Here is a 20,443-nt window from a genome sequence, read left to right as displayed (position 1 = left end):
GTCATAACATGGGATCACCATCTGCCTGCCGCCGATCGCCTTCCGCCTCACCCCCTTCAAAAGCACAATTTGTTGACCGGTTGAATTTACACAACGGGCCACCCGCTGGAGAAATCGATCTGGTTCCACCCAAACAACTTTTGGCCATCCGCGTAGCCAATGGTAGTATCGACGTAGTGGTAGTAAAGAACTGGGCCGAGGCTAGAATCAGTGAAGACACCCCTAAACACGAAGGTTGTTAAGAATGGGGCCACATTTTCCACTTTGCCGATTTGAGAATAACTTACTGCCCGCCAGGTCCATAAACGTTACCATGGCTTTCTAGAACGACAGTGCCACCTCCATTGGTGCAAGCCGTACCAGCCTTGTCGACCTGTAGAAAGGGTCAGCGTGAGTCAAGAAGTACCCTGGGGAAACCTACAAATCCGCTGGTCGCCGACGATGAACGGCAGACTTTAATTTTGTACTCCTGCCCACTGGCTGGACGAGATGTATCATAGCCACAGCAGGTGCCAGCAGAGTAAAAGAGATAGTAGTAGCTTCCATACTTGTACATGTATGCTCCCTCCACGGCATGTGTACCAGAGGGATCATAGGCGATATTGTAGGAGGAAGACGCCACCTTTGTAGCGGCCGAGTTCATGGGAGCTTGGTAGATATCGTGCCAAAAAGAGCCGAAATTCATGTAATAAGTACCGTCATCGTTGAGAAGATTGCCATCAATAGCATTGTAGCTCTTGGAGGACGAAGAAGAGATACCCGTGCTTCCGCGGTCTGTCCAAGACCCGGACTCCATTGTGACGGATGTGGCCAGCCCGATGGCCGAGTTCTGCGAGCCAAACGAAGAGACGCTGTAGTAGACATGATAAAGACCATTCACTAGTTGAGCATCGGGGGCCTGGTAAAGGAGTTAGGACGAAGTCATACAAGGATCTCATTCAGTCCCTTACCCAGAGATCAGTGTTTCCGACAAGGTCAATTGAGGATCCATCGGGCAACATAGATCCAATGGTAGTCCAAGGGCCGTTGATGGAAGAAGCACTGGCATACGAAATCTTGTTGCCGGTGGAAAACCGGAAATAGCGCTTGTCGGAGGCTCTTTGAACGACTGCCGGATCATGTACATTGCAGGCCCCCGAGCTAGCGGTTAGGATATAATCAGTGATCCATGCAGTATAGAAAGAGATGATTTTTCAATACCAAGTTCCAGGATTTGCATATCCTTTTGCGAGAGCCGCAAAAAGCACCCATGGGACAATTTTATACATGTTGAAGACTGACGGTTGAGTCGAAGCAGAACTATTGCGGTTTTACTCCTTACCAACAGCCGCAAGAATTCTTATAGGCACTTCATATCCATAAAGGGGATCAAATATGACTCGTGGAAACCTGCTGAGGGGGTCTCTCAATTTGGCACGGGCGGAACATTCGGTGCTTGGTAGGAGGGCAGACCACGGATGTTTTCCTCTTACGGACCAGGGACGGAATAATGGGCATGGAGAAGCTCGCCTAAAATCCCAGTGTGAATAAAGTACCGACTGGTGGGATTTGCAAACACTAGGTGCAGGCGCCACCATGCGACCCGAAACAGGCTAAGTCTCGGTGGGTTGCCTTTGAAACCCGCGGGCGTCGTGTCTACACATATGAAAATCGAAACTCGACTTTCCAGCAGTCAGCAAGCCATGGCATGAGATAGTTCATAATTATTTGTGCTGGTGTCAATCATATTTGGAAAACCAAGGCACTGAATAATGTCACTGAGATGAACTTGCAGATTTTATTTCACAGCAATCCAGCCATAACCCGCGTGAGGGCTTCGTCTTCAGCATGAAATGCATCAGGTATGTTGGGCAATCGATTCTCAGCAGCCGGGGCCAACTCAACACCAGCTCCGGCGGTAATATCCGAACCAGAGTGAGGGTCAAAATAAAAGCCACCGGCAATCTCAAAAAAGCTGCTCAAATCCTCACAGCCATTCGTTTCATGTTGAACCTCCGTATCAGGGGAGATTGGCCAAGAAAAGTGTGCTGACGGTTGTGGGGTGGGCGCTGTTGGCGCGTGGTGGAGGTTGACAGTGTTAGGTGTCGCTGGTGACCCGGAATTAATAGCCACTGAGCCAGTTTTCCAGGCTTCGTGTGGTGAGTATCCCTGAGCCTGAGAATTGAGATGATCATCAGCGTATGGTGAAAATCGCTTTCTTTTATGATCCGCATCCAACCGGTTATCTCGCCTGGTTGATAATTGTCGGATGGGCTCATTATCCCACTGGACATTGAGTTGAATGCGCTTGAGACCTCGTATGACCTTTTGCAATCTCCGAGATGTGCGAGCCCGGGTTGCCGAGCGGCGGACCATGTCCACCGCTGTGTAAAACTCCGGCCTGCATGCACGGCTGAAATGCGCCGGGGCATGTAAGACTGCTAGGAAAAGAGCGGCCAGAGCGGAGAGAAGAAAGTAGTTGAATGGCTCCGGGCGCTGGAAATAGATGCTCGAGATTCGGCTGAAATATTCCAGCATGTGGATTGTGCTTTTCGCTGTTTCCACGGCTATTGAGGCCCCCGTGATGTTATCTGTAATTCGCTCACCGCTAAGTAGGTTCTGTCGATATACCAGAATTCGCAGCTGGTTTGCATGGAGAGCAAGGAGAACCTGTAACACCATGGTACGGTCGGTGTGCTCTAGACCTACCGGCGAGCGCCAAGTTGGATCAAATCGCAGTTCAGGTGGAATGGATTGGATCCAATGTTGAACCTGAGCATCCAGATAAGCACAACTTTCAGAAGTGGCAGCCTGGGACCGGCTTTGCCAGCCAACGACCAAGCCCCAAATTTTTGTACTCAAGCGGGCGTGCGAGATCATGCACGTCAGATAAGGAGTAGAGTGACCGGGCTCTGGGAGGCTTGTGTCGATATCAGAATCTTGGATGGCAAAAGGCAGTCCTGAGCCAAAAGCAAACTTGCGATCCAATACGTAGATACACCAGAACAGTCGACTTGCCCATGTCCATTCCAATTCGCCTGGGAAAACGCCACCGGTCTTTTGCCAAATCTCCTGGCGATGGAGACCCAATTCTGTACCACCGCGGACGGCCATATTAATAAAACGGCCGGCGATTACCTCATCATCACGGTAGGAGTGGAAGATTGACTATCAGGGTCAGTTGACTTGTCCCTTGAGAGACCAAGATGGACTGGAGGCACATGTATGGAGTTGATGCGTACCAACAAAGTCAATATCAGTATCTCTTTCATATCAACCTCTGCAATCTTCAATCGACTGGCAAAGCGATCCTCCACGCTGTCAGCCAGTTGGGCGGCACGCTCGCTGCGACCGTGCGACTCGACCAAGAGCGCGGTGGCCAATAAGATCTTGGAAACTTGTACGTCGCGTGCGGAAAACCAATCCTGATCCGGGCTTGTTTTTTCTGGGCCATTTTGTGGGGCTTGAGGGACCGATTCCTGGTGGTAGTATTCCAGTACTGTAGTCTTGTAAGTCCGGGTCAAGCTTAACAGCGATATCTTGTCTTCGGGGGGGGGATAATGTACAGTATGCACGGACACCATCAAGATCGACACACGGGTACATAACCCCAACTGTGTCCTCATAGACTTGCACTAATCGCAATGCTTCATCTGTACCAAGACTCCCCAGTGGATCACCGGTAGAGGCACCCACTCTGCTTTCCGGGGCCGTTGGGCTTACGGCACCGGTCGATGAACCAGGTGTTTCTTCCGGTCCATCCTCGGTGTCATAGGCATCAGGTTGCGAAGGAGACTTTTGCGGCTGACCAAGACCAAATTCCGCGCTTGTAGGCCCGACATAGGTCGGCGACTTGGGGGCATCGAGAATGCGGTGTAGGCTACCCGTGGGAAGTGCTGCGGTCAGCTTCGATGGCGAGGCAGAACTAGCGTTGGACTCCAGCTCATGTAACCGTGTGGAGAGCACCCGCATTTCCCGCCGAAGCGTTTCCAATTGGCGGTCCACGGCTCGGAAGCGCGTATTCGCACTGGAGAAAATGAATAATCTGTACCTGAGTAGTTTCAAACAGACTCACCTTTCGTCCTTGTCTTCTGTCCCTTGACTTGTTTCAGCGCGAGTGACAGCATAGGTACATTGGATTTGGTTCCGCGCGCATCGGGCACACACCGACTCGCCGCTACATTTCAACTTGCGGCGTTTGCATTCATTGCTGGAATGATCAGTACACGTGATTTCCCCGAACTGGCTCAGAAGCCAACGCACCATGCAATCTGTGTATATTTTGCTCTTTTTCTCGCTCGAGAGGGATCAGGCGGAAAGTCGGAAGCCATGTTGAAGATAGGAGGTTGATGTGAAAAGTTCGGAACGCGGAAAGAGAACCGAAGGGCCCCACTTATTCCTTACATGGACTTCTGCGTCGAGGGCGTTCATTTGTTTATTCCACCTGATGATTGTTGTGGGAATATTTGGGCGGTTTCAAAATGGAGATGATGGTTTGTCTGTATTCTTTGATTGTAGATTGTATGGAGTGGTGTCTTACGATCTACGAATGTACGTTGTATGTTGGCCCAGTCGACAAACTCGGAACTTCCAAGTTGACGTTTCAATGTATATTGGCGAGAGAAGACAAGAATTAGACGAAACGAGGTTTAGGCTTTCATTTTTTGGTGTCCAAGGATGGGCTCTGGATCATATTCAGTAAAAATCATGTCCAGTTCCTCACTTTCGATATTTCCAAGTTGCCCTTATTACAGCCTCGTCATGATTGATGACCTGGAAACATTGGGATTTTGTGGATCCATGTCGTCACCCATGGATTTTTGAGGGCTCTGTGGTTTATGCAGAGATCATCAGATTACACCTAGGCAGTCCCCAATTTTCATGGCACATTCCAAATTTGATACTCTAAAGCAACCACCTAGATACACAGATTCCAAGCCCTGTGGGTTGATTGGTGAGTATATCTCGCAGTTTTGAATCTATCATGATATAATCTTTGGGCATGACTGCTCGTCTCTCAAGTCAAAATGTTCAAATATGGGATTTACGGCAACAGTCTGCGTCGGCAAGTCGCGACGATCCATTTTTGCTGGATGGGACGTCAAGGGAGGGATTGGCTGCGAAGAAGTCCGCGGGTCGAATGATGAGTTGGAATATTTCAACCGGCCTGCAATTCACAATTAGTCAGTCATAGGGAACCGGGAAGAACCAGTAACAGAGAGGAATCAACGTACATCACAGGCCAATCCTCTACCCGGGGATTATGGGTGATACCAAAGGAATTCCAGACAACCACGTCTGTGTCGACAACGGATTCCCCGCGGCGTACTGCATCCGCCACACCTTCCACTTCTGTCTGGCTTTGTAGCGTGTACCGACCGCCGGCGTAAAGCTCCCCGTCCCGATGCTTCGTCACCCAGACATGATGCTGGGCAAATTGAGCGCGGCGCGCCTGCACCGACTCCGGATCGGCAAGCAGGGTCTGAGTTGCCAGCGGGATGAATTTGTAGCCCACTGGATTACCACTAACGGGATTGGTCTTGTTGGGATTGATCATTTTGATGGTGCGATTAAGCTGTGGAGCTGCATCAATCCATGATGCACGCTCTACCGTTTTCTTAGTGACTTGATAGAAGTTTCCGTTGGGATTGGTGACCGCATTCATCGCGACCGGGTGAGATTCCTCCACAACGACAGAGTTGTTTGGCCCATCGATGGAAGGATCAATCCGTATATTGAATATGTGCTGATGGTTTTGCGCTAACACACCACCGGAGACCACATTTCCATATTCGCTGACCTTGCCAGCGTCGATATTGACGACATTTAGAATGCCAGTAGCGCGGGCCTCGATGATAATCCCTCCAGACTGATCAAACTTGTAAGCGAATATGTATTCATAATTCGCCAGCGTGATGATGAACTGGACAACTAGCTCCCGGTTTCGTGTCACGACTGCACGACCGGTGCGCCAGTTGGAGTGTTTCCAACCAATCCCGTTATCCTGCTCATGAAGGCAAATTGCGTTTGGCAGCTTTTGAGCTGTACCGTCAGCCTGCGTGATGATTGCATCGAAGTATTTGATCACCCCGAGACAATCGCAGCCGAGGGAGAGGTTGTTGGCCATATTTCCTCCACCGCCATCACCAAAGTCAAATGCCTGTTTTCGATGGAAAGGGGGTCGAGGATCGGCGTAAGGGACGGTCTAGTGTGTTGAATTGTCATCAGTTTCTGTCTTCCTGTTTTCTTAGGGCTGTGACTTTACCATTTCACTTATTGCCAGTCGATGCATGACACTGCGTCCGTTGTACGATAGATCATGAATTGTAGCTCCCTCTCGCGGATTGAAAGCGACACGGAACCGCCATTTCTGCCATTCCACAAGCGATTCGTTCGTCACTCGAAAAGATGGACCTTCAGGTTGGATCACATTCAGTGGCTTAAGATCTTTGCGGGTTCCTTCCGGCAAAAGCTCTGGCACGTATTCAGACGGCTTGCAATGCCCAATGATATCTCTCTTGAATGTTTGCTCAAGGAGCCCGTCCCCTTTTCCACCGGTAGCTGGTCGATCTACTCGGATAATCTCTTGAGTATGGGCATCCATCACAGGAATGATGGGCAATGGGAAAGAATAGAAGTTAGAGTCTTCATTGCCAGATCTTTTGTCTTGAGCAAAGCAAAGTCCTTGGAAGAAACGTTTGTTCTCATCGGTATGATCGAGCCCGCCATATGGCCATGGCTCAATGACAACTTCAAACCCGGAGGGGAGGTCGAACTCGGACAGAGCTTTCTGGAAAAGAGGGGACTTCATGCACCGATCGACGAGAACGTCAAATTCGCTCCTACTTAGGTCAGCACTTCGTTCGAATGATTGATTGGCAAGCAAGTGCTATGAGCCCATACAAGGTCAAACTGGCATGATGTTCTTTCCCCACCACGGTGTGTTTGACCCGTGATTGAGAAACAACATCGATGACAGACTCGTGAAACTGGGGAATACGATCGGGTCCAATCACATCGTATTGACACAGAGCTAGACGCGCAGGTCTGGGGGTAGTCGGGCTCAATCGTCCCGCGTGTTCAATTGCGAGAAAGTCCACCAGTTGAGCCTTTGGCGGCTCTTGTAAGAAGATCTCCCGAAAGTCAATCACAACACCAGGGTGGAGGGACTTGACCACATCGCGGGCGAGATTTGTCTCCTCGATGGAGAGGATAGCGAGAGGGTGAGACATGATCTGTACTTTAACAGTAATATGACGCGTGTTGGAGAGAGTGTCACATCCTTTATACCACCACACGTTCTCGGAAAGTTCGGAAAGCTCGGAAAGCGATTCCTTCGAAGTGGAGACCCGGAAATGGTTCCGTGGTCTTGGGCGAGTTAAACATACGGAATTTGACCAGAGCAAAATGCGGGGGAAACATATTGTGGAGAACAACGATATCAGGTCGGTGATAAGCAAGAGTCTAGCGTTGAGCCCTGGGTTTTGCGCATAGATAGCATTTTCCGTATGATAGAGTCCCGTCATTACCGCACTCGAAGATATATACCACTTGGCCCTCCTGGGAAATTCCGTAGTGTTTTTCGCATCGACAACAACCTTGTAACAATTACCCAACATCTTCCGAGGTTATTTATTATACTTCTTTCGCACCCCGAGGTCTATAGGATCTCTCATCACTGCAAACTATGGATCCTGTGCTGGCTTCTGAGTCCAAAGTTGGTGACCTCGAAAAGCCCATCAGCGATGAAGAGCAACTGACGGCTCTTGGCCATGTCCAAGAGCTTCGCCGCGAATTCTCACTATGGTCAATCGTTTGCCTTCAAATATCGCTGATGGCGACCTGGGAGGCTTTATCATCTGTAGTCACCACTGCTCTGACCAATGGTGGTGCCCCGTGTTTGTTCTACAACTAGTGCGTTCCCCATGTGCGCAATTCTTTTGTCTCTCACCAGAACCCTAACCTGGCCCTGGTTCCATTCCAGTATTATAGCCCTGGTCGGCACAATTTTCATTGTTCTTTCATTAGGCGAAATAGCCTCGATTTACCCGACAGCGGGTGGTACGTGTTCACCTTGGCCAGTTCCCTATGTCAATCAATTACTGAGGATAGCTTGAAAACGATAGGTCAATACCACTGGGTGCATTGTTTGACCCCGAAATCTTATCAGTCAACAGCATCTTGGTTCACAGGATGGATTTCAATTGGTGGGCAGCTTGTATTCTCTGCATCTGCAGCCTTCGCAGCGGGCCTACAGTTTCAGGCTCTCATCACACTAAACAACCTCGACTCTTACACACCCACGAGATGGCAGGGGATGCTGTTTTACTGGCTTATTCTGGCCTACTCAACGTCATTGAATATCTGGGGATCAAAAATATTGCCTCACACTAACACCGTAGCTGGTGAGTATCGGGCCTTACCAAAATATGAGATTGACACCTAACCATAGGCAGGGGTTTTGCACGTGGTGGGATTTGTCGGAATTGTCATTGTTCTAGGCGTACTGTCGTCAAAACACACAACAAGCTACGTGTTCACTGAATTCTCCAATACCAGTGGGTGGAATAGTGATGGGGTCTCATGGCTCGTGGGACTCTTGAGCACAGTCTACCCTTTTCTCGGGTATTCAACCTTTTGACTGTCTACTCAACACAAAAAAATGGAAAGCTAACACTTGACATTAGATATGACGCAGCATGTCACCTCAGTGAAGAGCTACCAAAGCCATCCAGAAATGTTCCACTGGCCATGATCGGAAGTGTGACCATCAACGGTGTGATTGGTTTAGTATACGCGATTGTTCTGCTCTTTTCTCTAGGAGACCTTGAAAGCTTGCTTCAGTCGAAGACAGGTTTCCCGTTCATACAGCTATTCCTGAATGTCACCAAATCAAGGGCAGGGGCATCTATCATGACCCTGTGTGTGACCTTTATTGCGACGGCTGCCAATGCCGCCTGTGTGACATCTACCAGCCGCACAGCTTGGGCGTTTGCGCGAGACAGAGGACTCCCGGCATCCGAGTTTTTGTCTACCGTACACCCCACATTGAGAGTCCCTGTGCATATGGTACTTGTCGTTGGGTTCCTCCAGATGCTGCTAGGATTGATTTATCTCGGCAGCTCGACAGCCTTCAATGCAGTTCTATCAATGGCAATTTTGGGGATGTACGCATCATATCTCTCCCCAATTATCTTCATGTTGATATATGGTCGTCGGAACTCGTCATCAATCGTTCGTGGTCTGGGTCTGGGTTCATTCAACTTAGGTCCTCGATGGGGGCCGGTGGTCAACATCGTTGCGATCATGTGGCTTTTCATAGCCATGGTTTTTAGTACGTTCCCAACGGTTCAGCCAGTTATACCTCAGAACATGAATTACTGTATAGTTGTTACAATGGGGTGGATGATGATTGGAGGTGCCTATTATTATTTATTTGGCGGAAAGCAGCGATTTAGCGGACCGGTTATAGAGCTAGCCGAGGGTATGTGATTCGAAGGTGACCTTATATTCTGACATTTGGAACTTGTGCCCAACCACTCCAGTTGGCCCGTATATCTTGTGCAGGCAACTGCAATCTTAGAGGCGAATCTTTCAAAACCTTGAATGTCGACCTTAGTCTAAAGTCGGCCGGCTGTGCCTGTGTGGGGCTCAGTTCACGGGTGTTGATGCGACTGGCGACCAATGACAAGTCCAATTAGAGCATGTACGAGCGCCTTGTCCCCAAAACGGTGGCGCTAGAGGATAGTGGTGGACTGACTTAGGCAGGTAGATAAAGTAACATGTCGCAGATCGACGGCTTGAATACTGCTTTCTCTCGTTTCTCTCTCAATTCTGTGCGCCGGCTCCTTGGCTCCCCACCTTTGGACCCGTTTGGATTTGTCTGGACACGAAGGACGGATGAATTTAAGTAAACCCGTGCTCCGTCAAAATCTGCCCAGTGCAAAAGCACAGGAGAATTTCGAATTCCAAAGTTTACCTGGGCAATGTCATACCTAAAGACGATCCAAATTCCCCATTTGGGGGAACTTCAGCGGGATATGAGATGTGGCAGCCCTACGACGAATCAAAGCCCACACTTTTGATGATCAATGCGTTTACTATGACATCTGAGCTTTATCGACCCCAATTCGAGGATGATCAGCTGAGCAAAGCAATGAACTTGTTAGCGATCGAGCCTTTGGGCCACGGTCGGACCAGTACCATGCGTAATCATTGGACATATTGGGACACAGCCGAGATGAACCTGCAAGTTTTGGATGCTTTGGGGATTGAGAAGGCATTTGTGTTAGGCACAAGTCAAGGAGGGTGGGTGACAGTGCAGATGGCATTGATGCGACCGGATAAGGCATGATACGAATCTACTACTTTCCTTACCAATCACGAATGCTGATTGACATAGATTGCTGGGATTATCCCAATGGGCACCTCAATGGATTCAGAATCCGAGCGAAGCCGTGAATTGCATTGTTGGGATGGACCGAGCATCGTGAAAAGCTTTTTGCTTCAATGGGCAACTTGTCAACCGACCTCTAGCTTCGACCCCGGCGACGATTATTGTGATGCTGTAGTCAGTATTGGCCTTAATGACTGCTCGACAGAGGTCCGGGAGCTTTGGCGAGGCATCATCAAAGCTACCTACCAGGGAGAAGAAGGAAGACAACGCATTCGTATGGCAGCAATAAATTTGGCGGAACGGGATGGACTACGCCTTCGATTGCCGGACGTTGTTTGCCCAGTTCACTGGATACATGGAACAAAGGATGCTGTATTTTCGGTGCGAAATGCCGAAGAAGAGATACAGATGTTCACCGGATCGTCCAATGCTCAATTGACGACGATAGAGGATGGTGCGCATTTTTTGAGTGCCTCGCATCCTAGCCTGGTCAACGCCGCTGTGCTCAACTTCGTGATCAATGAAACCACCGAATGACGACTTTCTATGATGGCGTGTACAGATTAGCTGATCTCAGGCGCAACCTAGAGCACTGGAGCAAGGTGAATGAACGTCAAGACATCCAGGCGCGAGCCGTGAAAATCACTCAGCCTCGATAAATGCTGCCACGGGCAAAGAGTCTCTATCCCCCCCTCTCATAAAGCATAACATTTCAACACATCTGAATGAATATAGCTGCCTCTTAGGCTCATATATCCGCCGCGCGGTCTTGTATATAGAGGTTACCCCCGCTGGCCAACGTGTACTGCACCGTGGAGGTCGGAATCATTCCTAACATATTTGAGTTTGAAACATTCGGGCAATCCAGAAAAGTAGCAGTATACGAACTGATGTTGGGGATTGACAGAGTTGCGGATGAAGGGGAATCCGGACTTTCAGGAAAAGCGAAGGGCGGGCTTGCAAAGCCCACCCAAGTTCCTGATCGGACTTGGATGGGACAATGGTAATTTCGCTTTGGGATCGAGGAGATCGAGCACGGAGTCCGACAACTATGCGAGCAGAGTTAAGAAGCTAGAGTATGCACACATGCCAAGCTCAGCAAGAGGTGGGATGGAAAGGATCCCAATCCCCAAAGACAGTGACCGTGTGTCCCAAATCTGACAAGCAGTGAGGAAATAGGAGGAGTATGCCTATTCATATATCGATTTGCGACATCGTCTGGACAATCGTGTATTTGGCGCTGCAGGCTAAGGTAGCTTAGCTGAAGCGATGTAGCTTAGCTGAAGCGAAGCGATACGATGGGGACCGTTTGTGAAAGAGAATAATAGTGTCGTAGAGCTCGATGATCACCACTCGTGTGATTGCAAGATGCGGAGAATCGGGGAATTTGGATTCGTCAAGTGAAGTGGCATCGAACTGGCGTTGTTAGCAGAGCCGGACAATGATATCGAAAGACGGCGGGCAAAATGAACACAGGTCAACCTGTCGTCCATGGATGGATGCCGAGATTCGAAATCAGTAAAAAACCCAAAGAGTCCGAAGGATGGACAGTGGCTTCGTGGCAAGGATCGAGTAAAGGAAAGTGCAAACTGTGCAAACAAACACAGCCACATTCATGCCTTGGCGCCTTACTGTCTCACATGTACTTTGACAATTCTCCGACATCGATACACCGATCACTTGAATAGTCCCATAATATCCCCCCTACGCAAATTTAGATGATAACACCACTGGCAGAGCGATTTGAGGATGTTCAACTTGGTCCTTGATCTTGGGTACACCCGACCTCGGCAAGGGAAGATCTTGTGTCGGTCAAAGCAAGACGTGCAGTTTCAGTACCCTGCTTCTGCCTGCTCAGATAGCTCACGAGACTACATAGTGACCTGAACTGAAATGCAATACCTATATTGCTCTGTCATCCGTGAATTACCTGATCAATGCAGGATGTGTACATTTCAACCCCACATCTGTTGACCCAGTTCTCCAACCATCATCAGAGACACCACGAAGTGCTGTGTTAAGCCGAGTGGAGACACGAGGTACCCGCCCGCCGGGGTTTTTCCTAATACGAAGTTCTCAAAATCCGTTCTAAGGGACCTCCTTGGAAACCCCTACAGATGCCACAGGATTATGCAATGCCACTGCGCACGTTTGAAACGAATAGACGAATGATTACTTCGTTCAAGTGATGCTTTCCACCAATCGCGGATAAACTATCCTGGAGACCACAGCCGACCCGCCATTTGGGCTTGTTTACAAGGTTGCCTACGTAATAGTGGCCACTTATTATGTTGATTTATCCAACTACGGGAGCAAGGCCGAGACTGTCATTTTTTCTATCTCCGGGTGTATCAAGGCAAGTCTGACACTGATTGCCAATGATCATTGGAATGCTGCAAACACCGACAGGGAATTGCCAATAGCTCTGCCTGTGGACTCTACACCGACCGTTTGTAAGCTCACCCAGTATTCCCCAACGTAGTGGGAATCTAGAAGTACTCTCCCCAATTTGGCACTTAGGCATATCAGTTTTGGTTGACTTAGTCTTTAGAAAGCCCAACCGCCCCCCTTTCGAAGAAGCTTGTTCATCAATATGGTTTCTTGTTTTATTGTTGGGGAGTTATCCGAAACTTGGCACGAACCGGCACAGGTTGGGAACACAGAACACGTCATGAAATAGAGTTGACTCTCACATGCAATCACATTGAACCGGCTGTGCAGCATCAGCTGTACCATGTGATAGTGATATATGTGTTTATTTAGTCGGGATTCAGGATCGATGGCCATTTGTTGGTGGTGTTACACCACGAATGGCCGAGGGCGTTCAATCCTCCGATCCGTGAGTGGTCTACCTGAGATAATTGGATGTACACATGCAGCAATAATCTGAAAGGTGCAGATTTCAAAGATTCGTTGTTTCAAGTCATAAATCTCCCGTTTCCTATGTTCCATGTCCGCATATCCGCATTCCAAGCGCTATTGACGTCTGATCATGACACCTCATGCTCACCCTCAAATTATTCAAAACACTAATGCGACTTTAATGGGTTCAAAACTTACCCATTTTGAACGCTGTATTCTCTCGGGGAGCTTAAATGGCAAGGGGATTTACACCAATCTTTGTGAGAAATGGCTAGAGAGCTTTATGCACAGTGGACGGGCCCTGTTGGTGTCATCTGGGACATCAGCTTTGGAGATGGCTGCTATTCTTGCAAATATACAGCCCGGTGACGAGGTAATTGTACCAAGTTATACCTATGTTACCACTGTGAACTCTTTTGTTCTTCGAGGTGCGATTCCCGTTTTTGTGGACCTGGATTATACCACAATGAACATTAACGCAAGTCTTATCGAAGCTGCTATTACATCAAAGACACGGGCAATCGTTCCAGTGCATTATGGAGGAGTTGCTTGTGACATGGATATGATCATGCAAACAGCTAAGAAGTATAACTTGATTGTCTGTGAAGATGCAGCAATGGCTTGCTGTTCAACTTTCAACAAACGCATGCTAGGTACTATCGGCCATTTGGGTTGTATAAGCTTCCAAGAGAAGAAGAATCTCACAGCAGGCGGGCAGGGTGGAGCTCTGCTTGTAAATGATCCCACTCTTATAGAGAATGCTGAAATTCTATACGAGCATGGGACGAATCGAGGGCGCTTTCTTCGTGGGGAAGTCGAGCGCTACGAGTGGTTGGGAATAGGCCTGAACGCAACACTTTCAGAGATTCAAGCAGCTTTTCTTTTCGGTCAAATTGAAGCTATGGATCAAATAAATCAACGGAGACTATTACTTTGGCAGCAATACTATATTGCTCTTACTCCGTTATCCGAAAAAAGATATATCAATTTTCCTCTTATCTCAAACAACACAACCCACAACGCGAACATCTTCTGGATCCAAGTACGCGATATATCCCAACGTTCTGCATTACTTCGCCACCTGAGTGAGGCAAATATCCAGGGCCATTCGCAATTCATGCCGTTGCATTTGTCCCCGTTTGGACGTAAGTATGGTCGCTTTTCGGGCCAAGATAGCGTGACCTCGCTTGCAGTGTCACAAATCCTCCTTTTACCAATTCATATGGCTTTACCAGATGAGGATCAAAATCTTGTCATAGATACGATCATTTCATTTTGGGGAGATAGGTAGGAGCTATTCGTCTACCTAGGAGTTCTTCTTATCCAACAAGCGGGTGAAGTCATCAGGTCAGGTTTAACAATACAAACTAAGTAGCTGACGCGTTCTCGATACATGAATAATTAGTACATAATTGATTGTAAAATCTCTTGATATCACCAAATCTTATATTAGGAAATAAATGAACGAGCTGTAGTGAGAAATGTTAGAGACTGGAGAATTTGAAGAGGAAATCCTGGAGGTATATCCCTCTTGTGCAGATAATTACTTACTTTATGTGATGAACCTGGTCCTATATAAGGGAGCACAGTTCCAAGTTGCCAGTCTTGGAATCCTGGTCTTCTGCCCTGGCGCAGTGGAATAGGGTCTGGAATGCACCCCAGCCTGCTTCTGACACTTTAAGCGTCGCAACTGAAGTCAAGATCGATCTGAATGCTACCTACGCCCCTGCTTGGACTCCAAGCTGTACATAACAAGCAAGGCGTATTTCAACTAGACCAGCAAGTAAATCCAACCTGCAAAAAAACCCTAACGTACCAAGCAGGAAGGGTGAATGAAAATTCACCATTTTGACTGAGATGTTAAGTAATCTTTAAATAAATCACCTGATTGACCTTGCCTTCCCACCGCAAAAACAATTATCTGAATCAAGGGTTCTTCTTGGACTAAATCCCATGACTGCACTGTCTCCAAGATTCGGCTCATTTCCAAAAAAAGTATCTAACCCTCCCTTCCCCCCGGCGGGCCGAAGTATACTCCATACGGACATGCCCTTTGGATGAACTCAGTAGCTCATCTGTTCCTAGTTTAACAACATGTCGGAGGGCAGGTGGTTTGGTGGTCAGGTGACCATGTGTGGACAGGACAGACCAGATAGATCGCGCTTCTCGCTCTCTCTCTTCCTCTCTCTTCTTTTCCCCGTCCTCTTTTTGTCTAGCAATAATCAACCTACTGCTACACATACACTCCATCGTAGATTGATTGAGTGCTATCACATCATGGTGCACTCTAGACTAAAATCAAGTATATTTGTTGATACCGATTTGCGATTTTCATGGAACGGGTGGTATTGCAAAGTAGAGCTCAACGGGAGGCAAAGCCCTCCAAGAAGGTGAGATATTGGATTTCTTCATCACCCATCAGAAGATCTTGATCTTTGAAGTCTGCATACATCTTTTGCAACCAGTCCCGAGACTGATGTGCGCTTCAAGGTCAATCGGTGAAACTGTCTCAAATCCTACTTTAGCCATGCTACATCTCTATAATCACCCTTACGTGACGGAAATGGCCCTCTGCGCTTTCCTCCCTCGCGCTGACGACAACAACACACCATTCGAGGAAGGTGTCAAATCCTTGCTCTGGATTTTCTTTGTAGGAATGCCAATTACGCCGGATAAAGGCCTTGAGCTCAGCAAAAAACTCCTTAATAGGATTTAAATCAGGAGAATATGGAGGCAAATATACTAGCTTTACGCCAGCTTCTAAACATATCTATTTAATTCTATCCAAATGATAAAAGGATATATTATCCATTATTAATATAAACTTTGACTCAGGTTATTTCCTATAATACTAGAGAAGCTACTTAATAAAATCCTCAAAGACGAATACGTCAGTTGAATCCTAGAATATTCGAGATAAAACAATACCGTCTTGTATATACGTAAATAGAATTTGATAGCGCTAATCACGATAAAATTTCAACACTTGAACTGGTACGATACCAGGAGGGGACCAATCTGTTCGCTAAAAGCCTATCCGTTTATTATATCTAGATTTATCAATATAGACAAGATAGTAAGACTTGAAGTCTAATATAAAATAATAGTATTCGTCTTAAAAGTTAAAGTTACGTTTTTAGATCTTAATCTAAATAGTCTTTTTTAACTAGCTTTTAGACTTAAGGGTACAACTTATACTAGATTTCGTTACTTAAAGAGCGAATTCGTCTTAGAAAAACTACTATCTCTTCTAGATATAAGGTAGGCCTTTTAATTAGATAGTCGCCTAAAGCCTCTAGTATGACTAGAGTGATATTACGAGATCATCCGCCTTTAATTAGCGGTACTTTGACGTTACTAAACATTCTTATATTGGAGGAGATTCTTGAAATAGTGCTTTTATAACAACTAGCAGCTTATACTATCTTAGTTATAGATAGTTCGCCACTGTAGATCATATCATAGATAAGCTTATGTTTAGAAGGAGCTAGGTTTGGAGCCATCTTTGGTTAGACCACTCGTGATTAATTGTCAAGTGTGCCTCTCGCGGAAAGCTCATTCGGATGAGGGGCATGGAGGTGTCACATGTATTGAATTTACAAGCTAATACATGCTTGAAATTATTATGTAACCTACGTACGAGAAAATACCCACACAACTGTCAGAATAACTCCCAATATAGACTAGCGTTTCTTGGCAGTGGGGGCTAAATAATCACTCAAAGTGTGTAGGCGGTTACACCAGTTTCAGGACGTACTGTAAGGATACATTGTGTTACCTTCATAATCCTAACCCTTCTATTTTTTTTTTACCCTTATGGCCCTAGGAGTATATAAAAACTAGCAAATAGTATGGTGATGACATAATAATAACATTCTGGTAAATACGTGCTAAACACCAGTAGATACTAGTACCATTTTACCCCGCGGCCGAGCGCTGCTACCACCAGGATACCATTCCGGCTGCCGGCTGTCACTGTTATCAGCGGATAAGCCATCGGTATTATCCCGTAACGCCCCATACAATCTCGTATGATCGATTGGCAGTTCTGGCGATCTGGCGTGATCCGGCCTGGTTTCTCCGTTCGCAAATGTCAGACCTCCCTCTCGCTCTTCCTGTATGCGTCGCAGCCTCCCTACTACCCTCGCTAATTATTATACGGGAAGCCATACACTGTAGAGCTAACCCTGGTTGGCAAATACATTCCGTTCCTATGGTTTGTCTCACCTATCGAATTTGATGGTTCCCAAACTCCATTGAAAACCGGTTCTCCCAATAAGCTGACTGGGCGATCTAAGGATAGTAAATGCTTGTTTGAGATACGGATGCTAAGCCTGACTGCTACTTTCTAATTTGCGACCATGACTCACGCCGCGCATCAGCCCTCAGGCGACAACCTGTCGCTCCTTTGGCAAGCTGCCTCTGACGACTATGCGAAGGAAACCGGAATCACCATGACTGATAGGGCATTCCCTAAGGTATCCGGACACGAAGAGCTGTCAAGCCAGCTGGATGCGGAGAAGGATCATTTTCAGGACTTCCGAATGAAGAAACGGACTCTTCTCCATGCCATGCAAAGGGTCCTGGCGCCTTTTGAGAATTGGGGCGATCTGATCGGGGGTGTGGTCGCTGCTGTATTTCCACCAGCCGCCTCTATTATGGGTGCGATGCTGCTACTGATTCGTGGCGCCCGAAAGGTCAGCGAATCTTTCGACATGATAACCGACCTATTTCATAAGTTAAGCAATTTTGCCCTTCGTCTGGACACTTACAAGGGTGTTCCTCTCAACGAGGGAATGAAGATAATTATCGTCAAAGTTTTGGTCAATTTCCTTCGTGTCTGTGCGGCATCACAAAAATTGCTGAAGACAGGCTCCTTTAGAGCACGACTTTCAAAATGGGCTAAAAACATCCTTGTCGACGATCCCTCGGTCACTTCACTAATGGGCGAGCTGGAGGAGTTAACCAGCCAGGAACATAAGATGATCTCTGCTCAGAATCTCAATCTCACCAACCAGGCGCTAAAGAACACCGCGGATTTGCTCCAGAGGGGCGACGCCAGAAACGAGCGGGAGAGGCTTGACAAAGTGAAGCATACTTTAAAACCGGTTTCTGCATCTAGCCAGGTCCACTCTACAATTAGTGAGAGTCGGATACCTGGCTCAGGGGCCTGGGTTGATGACAAAATTCGGTCTTGGTGGCAGAGTTCTCAGCCTCTACTCTGGCTTCACGGCGGTCCTGGTGTGGGCAAGTCCTATCTGGCATCCAAGATTATAAACGACCTCGCACACTCTGAACTACTCACCCCGCATGCGTCTGTTGTCGCCTCATTCTTTTTCAAGAACAATGATGTTGATTTGCGCTCCCTGAACAAAGGACTGCGAACCCTTGCCTGGAATGTAGCCACACAGCTACCAAGCTTCGCCATGCATGCAGAAGACTTCTGCCGAAAGTTGGAGCCAGCTGATACCTACACCGTATGGAGGAAGCTCTTGCTGAATTACTTCACTGAGGCTGCTTCAGGTGTCTCAGCGTGCTTTGTCATTGACGGGATCGATGAGGCCGACCCAGAAGAACTGGAAATTTTGTTTAATCTCCTTGAAAAAACCTACTCAGCAAAGGATCGGACAATAGAAATGTCCCCTGTACGATTCGTACTTCTGAGCCGTGATTCAGTGCGCAGCAGTTTTGCAGAACACTCCCTAGGGTGGGCGACAGATATCGAGATCACCAATGATCAGAATAAGGAAGATCTTTATGGATTCGTCTTTCAGAAGCTACAAAGGGCCAGCTTGTTCCGAGGCTCTTCGGACTTCTTAGAGGAGGTCGTCGATGGTATACATAAGTCAGCTGAAGGTCTGTGGGAGTGGGCGAATCTTGTCATTCAATCTGTCTTGCGCTGCAGGACCAAAGGGCAGATCCGGAAGGTTGTCAAGACGATGCCACGGGGAATCAGTGCAGTTCTGACTCAAGAGCTGCAGCGCTTAGCTCGGGAGCTTTCAACAGTAGACATGCTACCGGATGAATTGTCAGAGGAGTTTGGTGTTGAGGAATCAGATGGTGAAGCGATGGTCCCACAGATTGAGCATCTTAGGCTGATACTCTCATTTGTCACTTTGGCTCAAAGGCCCTTGACAGTTGAACAACTTGAACTCATCTTGGAGATCATTCTTGACGACGAAGTCATGAACCTTGAAGAGGATATTCGCGCGGTATACTCAACCCTTTTTTCCCTGCGACCGGTAGGGGATACAGAAGGATACCTCGAGGATGATTACATTGTAACACTTCGCCACAGCTCCTTCTATGAGTTCTTCAAGGCATCTGGGCAGGGTAAAACCGGGCCCATCCACGTTGACTCCGAGCGCGCTGAGGTGCTCATCGTCTTCGTCCTACTGTATAGTTGGCAAAGAACACATTCACCGAAGTCCGATAAGTCGCTAGGGCCGGTTTGGACATATGCCGAAGACTTTCTACCAAATCATCTGACGTGTGCCAATCCGAAAATAGCGGGCAATTTACAGGAAACAATTTCGTCTCTGTTGACAGACCTGTTCGCTAAAGATATCGGGCGTGGCTGTCGCTTTATTTCAACGTTCTCCGACAGGCGTGATTCCAGGTATAATTCATACCCATCATCTAGCGTCAACCGGCTTGGCAGATACTGGTTCGGCGCTGAAGAATACCATCTTGCAAATGAAAGGGCGCAGCTGGTCCTAAACTGGCTTCTCCCGGCTTCGATGAAGGTATTTGAAGATTGTGCCCGGTCGTCGACCGTGGTGAGTGATGTGTGCCCGTTTACTGTCCTCTTCTCCCCCACGGCAGTTTCCATTTCCCGCCACTGGCTGGACCCGGTCCGCATTGACAGCCACGATGGACACCCCTTGGCCATTTCTGTGATGTTAAGTGTGTATGCCGAGATGGCAGGTACTATGGATCTCTCCGACTACTACGGGAAGGTCAATGATCTTGAGTCTGAGTCGACAGATTGTGCCAAGCAGTTAATCCCGGTCTATTGCCGTTTACCGTCTTGTGGCGTCTTGATCGTCGCTGAGTTACAGCAACTTCAGAAGACGGCCACTTGGCATGCTCGACTCGGACAGGCGCTCCTCTTGGGATTAGAGATTAGGGATTAGGGATTAGGGATTAGGGATTAGGGATTAGGGATTAGGGATTAGGGATTAGGGATTAGGGATTAGGGATTAG

General features: G+C 47.8%; 6 protein-coding genes across 6 annotated transcripts; 3 read left to right on the top strand and 3 right to left on the bottom strand.

Annotated features, from left to right (window-relative positions):
• Positions 1-86: 86 nt before the first annotated feature.
• On the bottom strand, positions 87-1,268 carry abnA (putative extracellular endo-1,5-alpha-L-arabinase; the record flags this gene model as incomplete). The annotated part of the gene is made up of 5 exons (XM_056955104.1): positions 87-222; positions 288-373; positions 422-898; positions 951-1,140; positions 1,201-1,268. The coding sequence occupies 5 exons, from the start codon at positions 1,266-1,268 to the stop codon at positions 87-89; spliced, it is 957 nt and encodes a 318-aa protein (XP_056809438.1).
• Positions 1,269-1,782: 514 nt separating this feature from the next.
• Positions 1,783-4,310, bottom strand: N7506_005810 (transcription factor domain-containing protein; the record flags this gene model as incomplete). The annotated part of the gene is made up of 5 exons (XM_056955103.1): positions 1,783-3,147; positions 3,222-3,478; positions 3,546-4,006; positions 4,055-4,189; positions 4,243-4,310. 5 exons carry the CDS (start codon positions 4,308-4,310, stop codon positions 1,783-1,785), a joined length of 2,286 nt encoding a protein of 761 aa, XP_056809437.1.
• A 700-nt stretch (positions 4,311-5,010) lies between these two features.
• N7506_005809 (putative copper amine oxidase) lies at positions 5,011-7,211 on the bottom strand (the record flags this gene model as incomplete). The annotated part of the gene is made up of 4 exons (XM_056955102.1): positions 5,011-5,146; positions 5,214-6,184; positions 6,245-6,821; positions 6,883-7,211. 4 exons carry the CDS (start codon positions 7,209-7,211, stop codon positions 5,011-5,013), a joined length of 2,013 nt encoding a protein of 670 aa, XP_056809436.1.
• A 455-nt stretch (positions 7,212-7,666) lies between these two features.
• Positions 7,667-9,471, top strand: N7506_005808 (Amino acid/polyamine transporter I; the record flags this gene model as incomplete). Its single annotated transcript, XM_056955101.1, has 4 exons — positions 7,667-7,893; positions 7,972-8,384; positions 8,436-8,604; positions 8,667-9,471. The coding sequence occupies 4 exons, from the start codon at positions 7,667-7,669 to the stop codon at positions 9,469-9,471; spliced, it is 1,614 nt and encodes a 537-aa protein (XP_056809435.1).
• Positions 9,472-10,024: 553 nt separating this feature from the next.
• On the top strand, positions 10,025-10,912 carry N7506_005807 (alpha/beta fold hydrolase; the record flags this gene model as incomplete). The annotated part of the gene is made up of 2 exons (XM_056955100.1): positions 10,025-10,327; positions 10,382-10,912. 2 exons carry the CDS (start codon positions 10,025-10,027, stop codon positions 10,910-10,912), a joined length of 834 nt encoding a protein of 277 aa, XP_056809434.1.
• Positions 10,913-17,598: 6,686 nt separating this feature from the next.
• Positions 17,599-20,373, top strand: N7506_005806 (NACHT domain protein; the record flags this gene model as incomplete). Its single annotated transcript, XM_056955099.1, has 1 exon — positions 17,599-20,373. One exon carries the CDS (start codon positions 17,599-17,601, stop codon positions 20,371-20,373), a length of 2,775 nt encoding a protein of 924 aa, XP_056809433.1.
• Between the last annotated feature and the right edge of the window lie 70 nt (positions 20,374-20,443).

The sequence above is a fragment of the Penicillium brevicompactum genome, assembly GCF_028827555.1.
Source record: "Penicillium brevicompactum strain IBT 35665 chromosome Unknown utg000005l_segment0_segment0, whole genome shotgun sequence".
Taxonomy (NCBI): domain Eukaryota; kingdom Fungi; phylum Ascomycota; class Eurotiomycetes; order Eurotiales; family Aspergillaceae; genus Penicillium; species Penicillium brevicompactum.
Note: the sequence above shows the minus strand (reverse complement) of the source record. Positions and strands in the feature narration are given on the sequence as shown.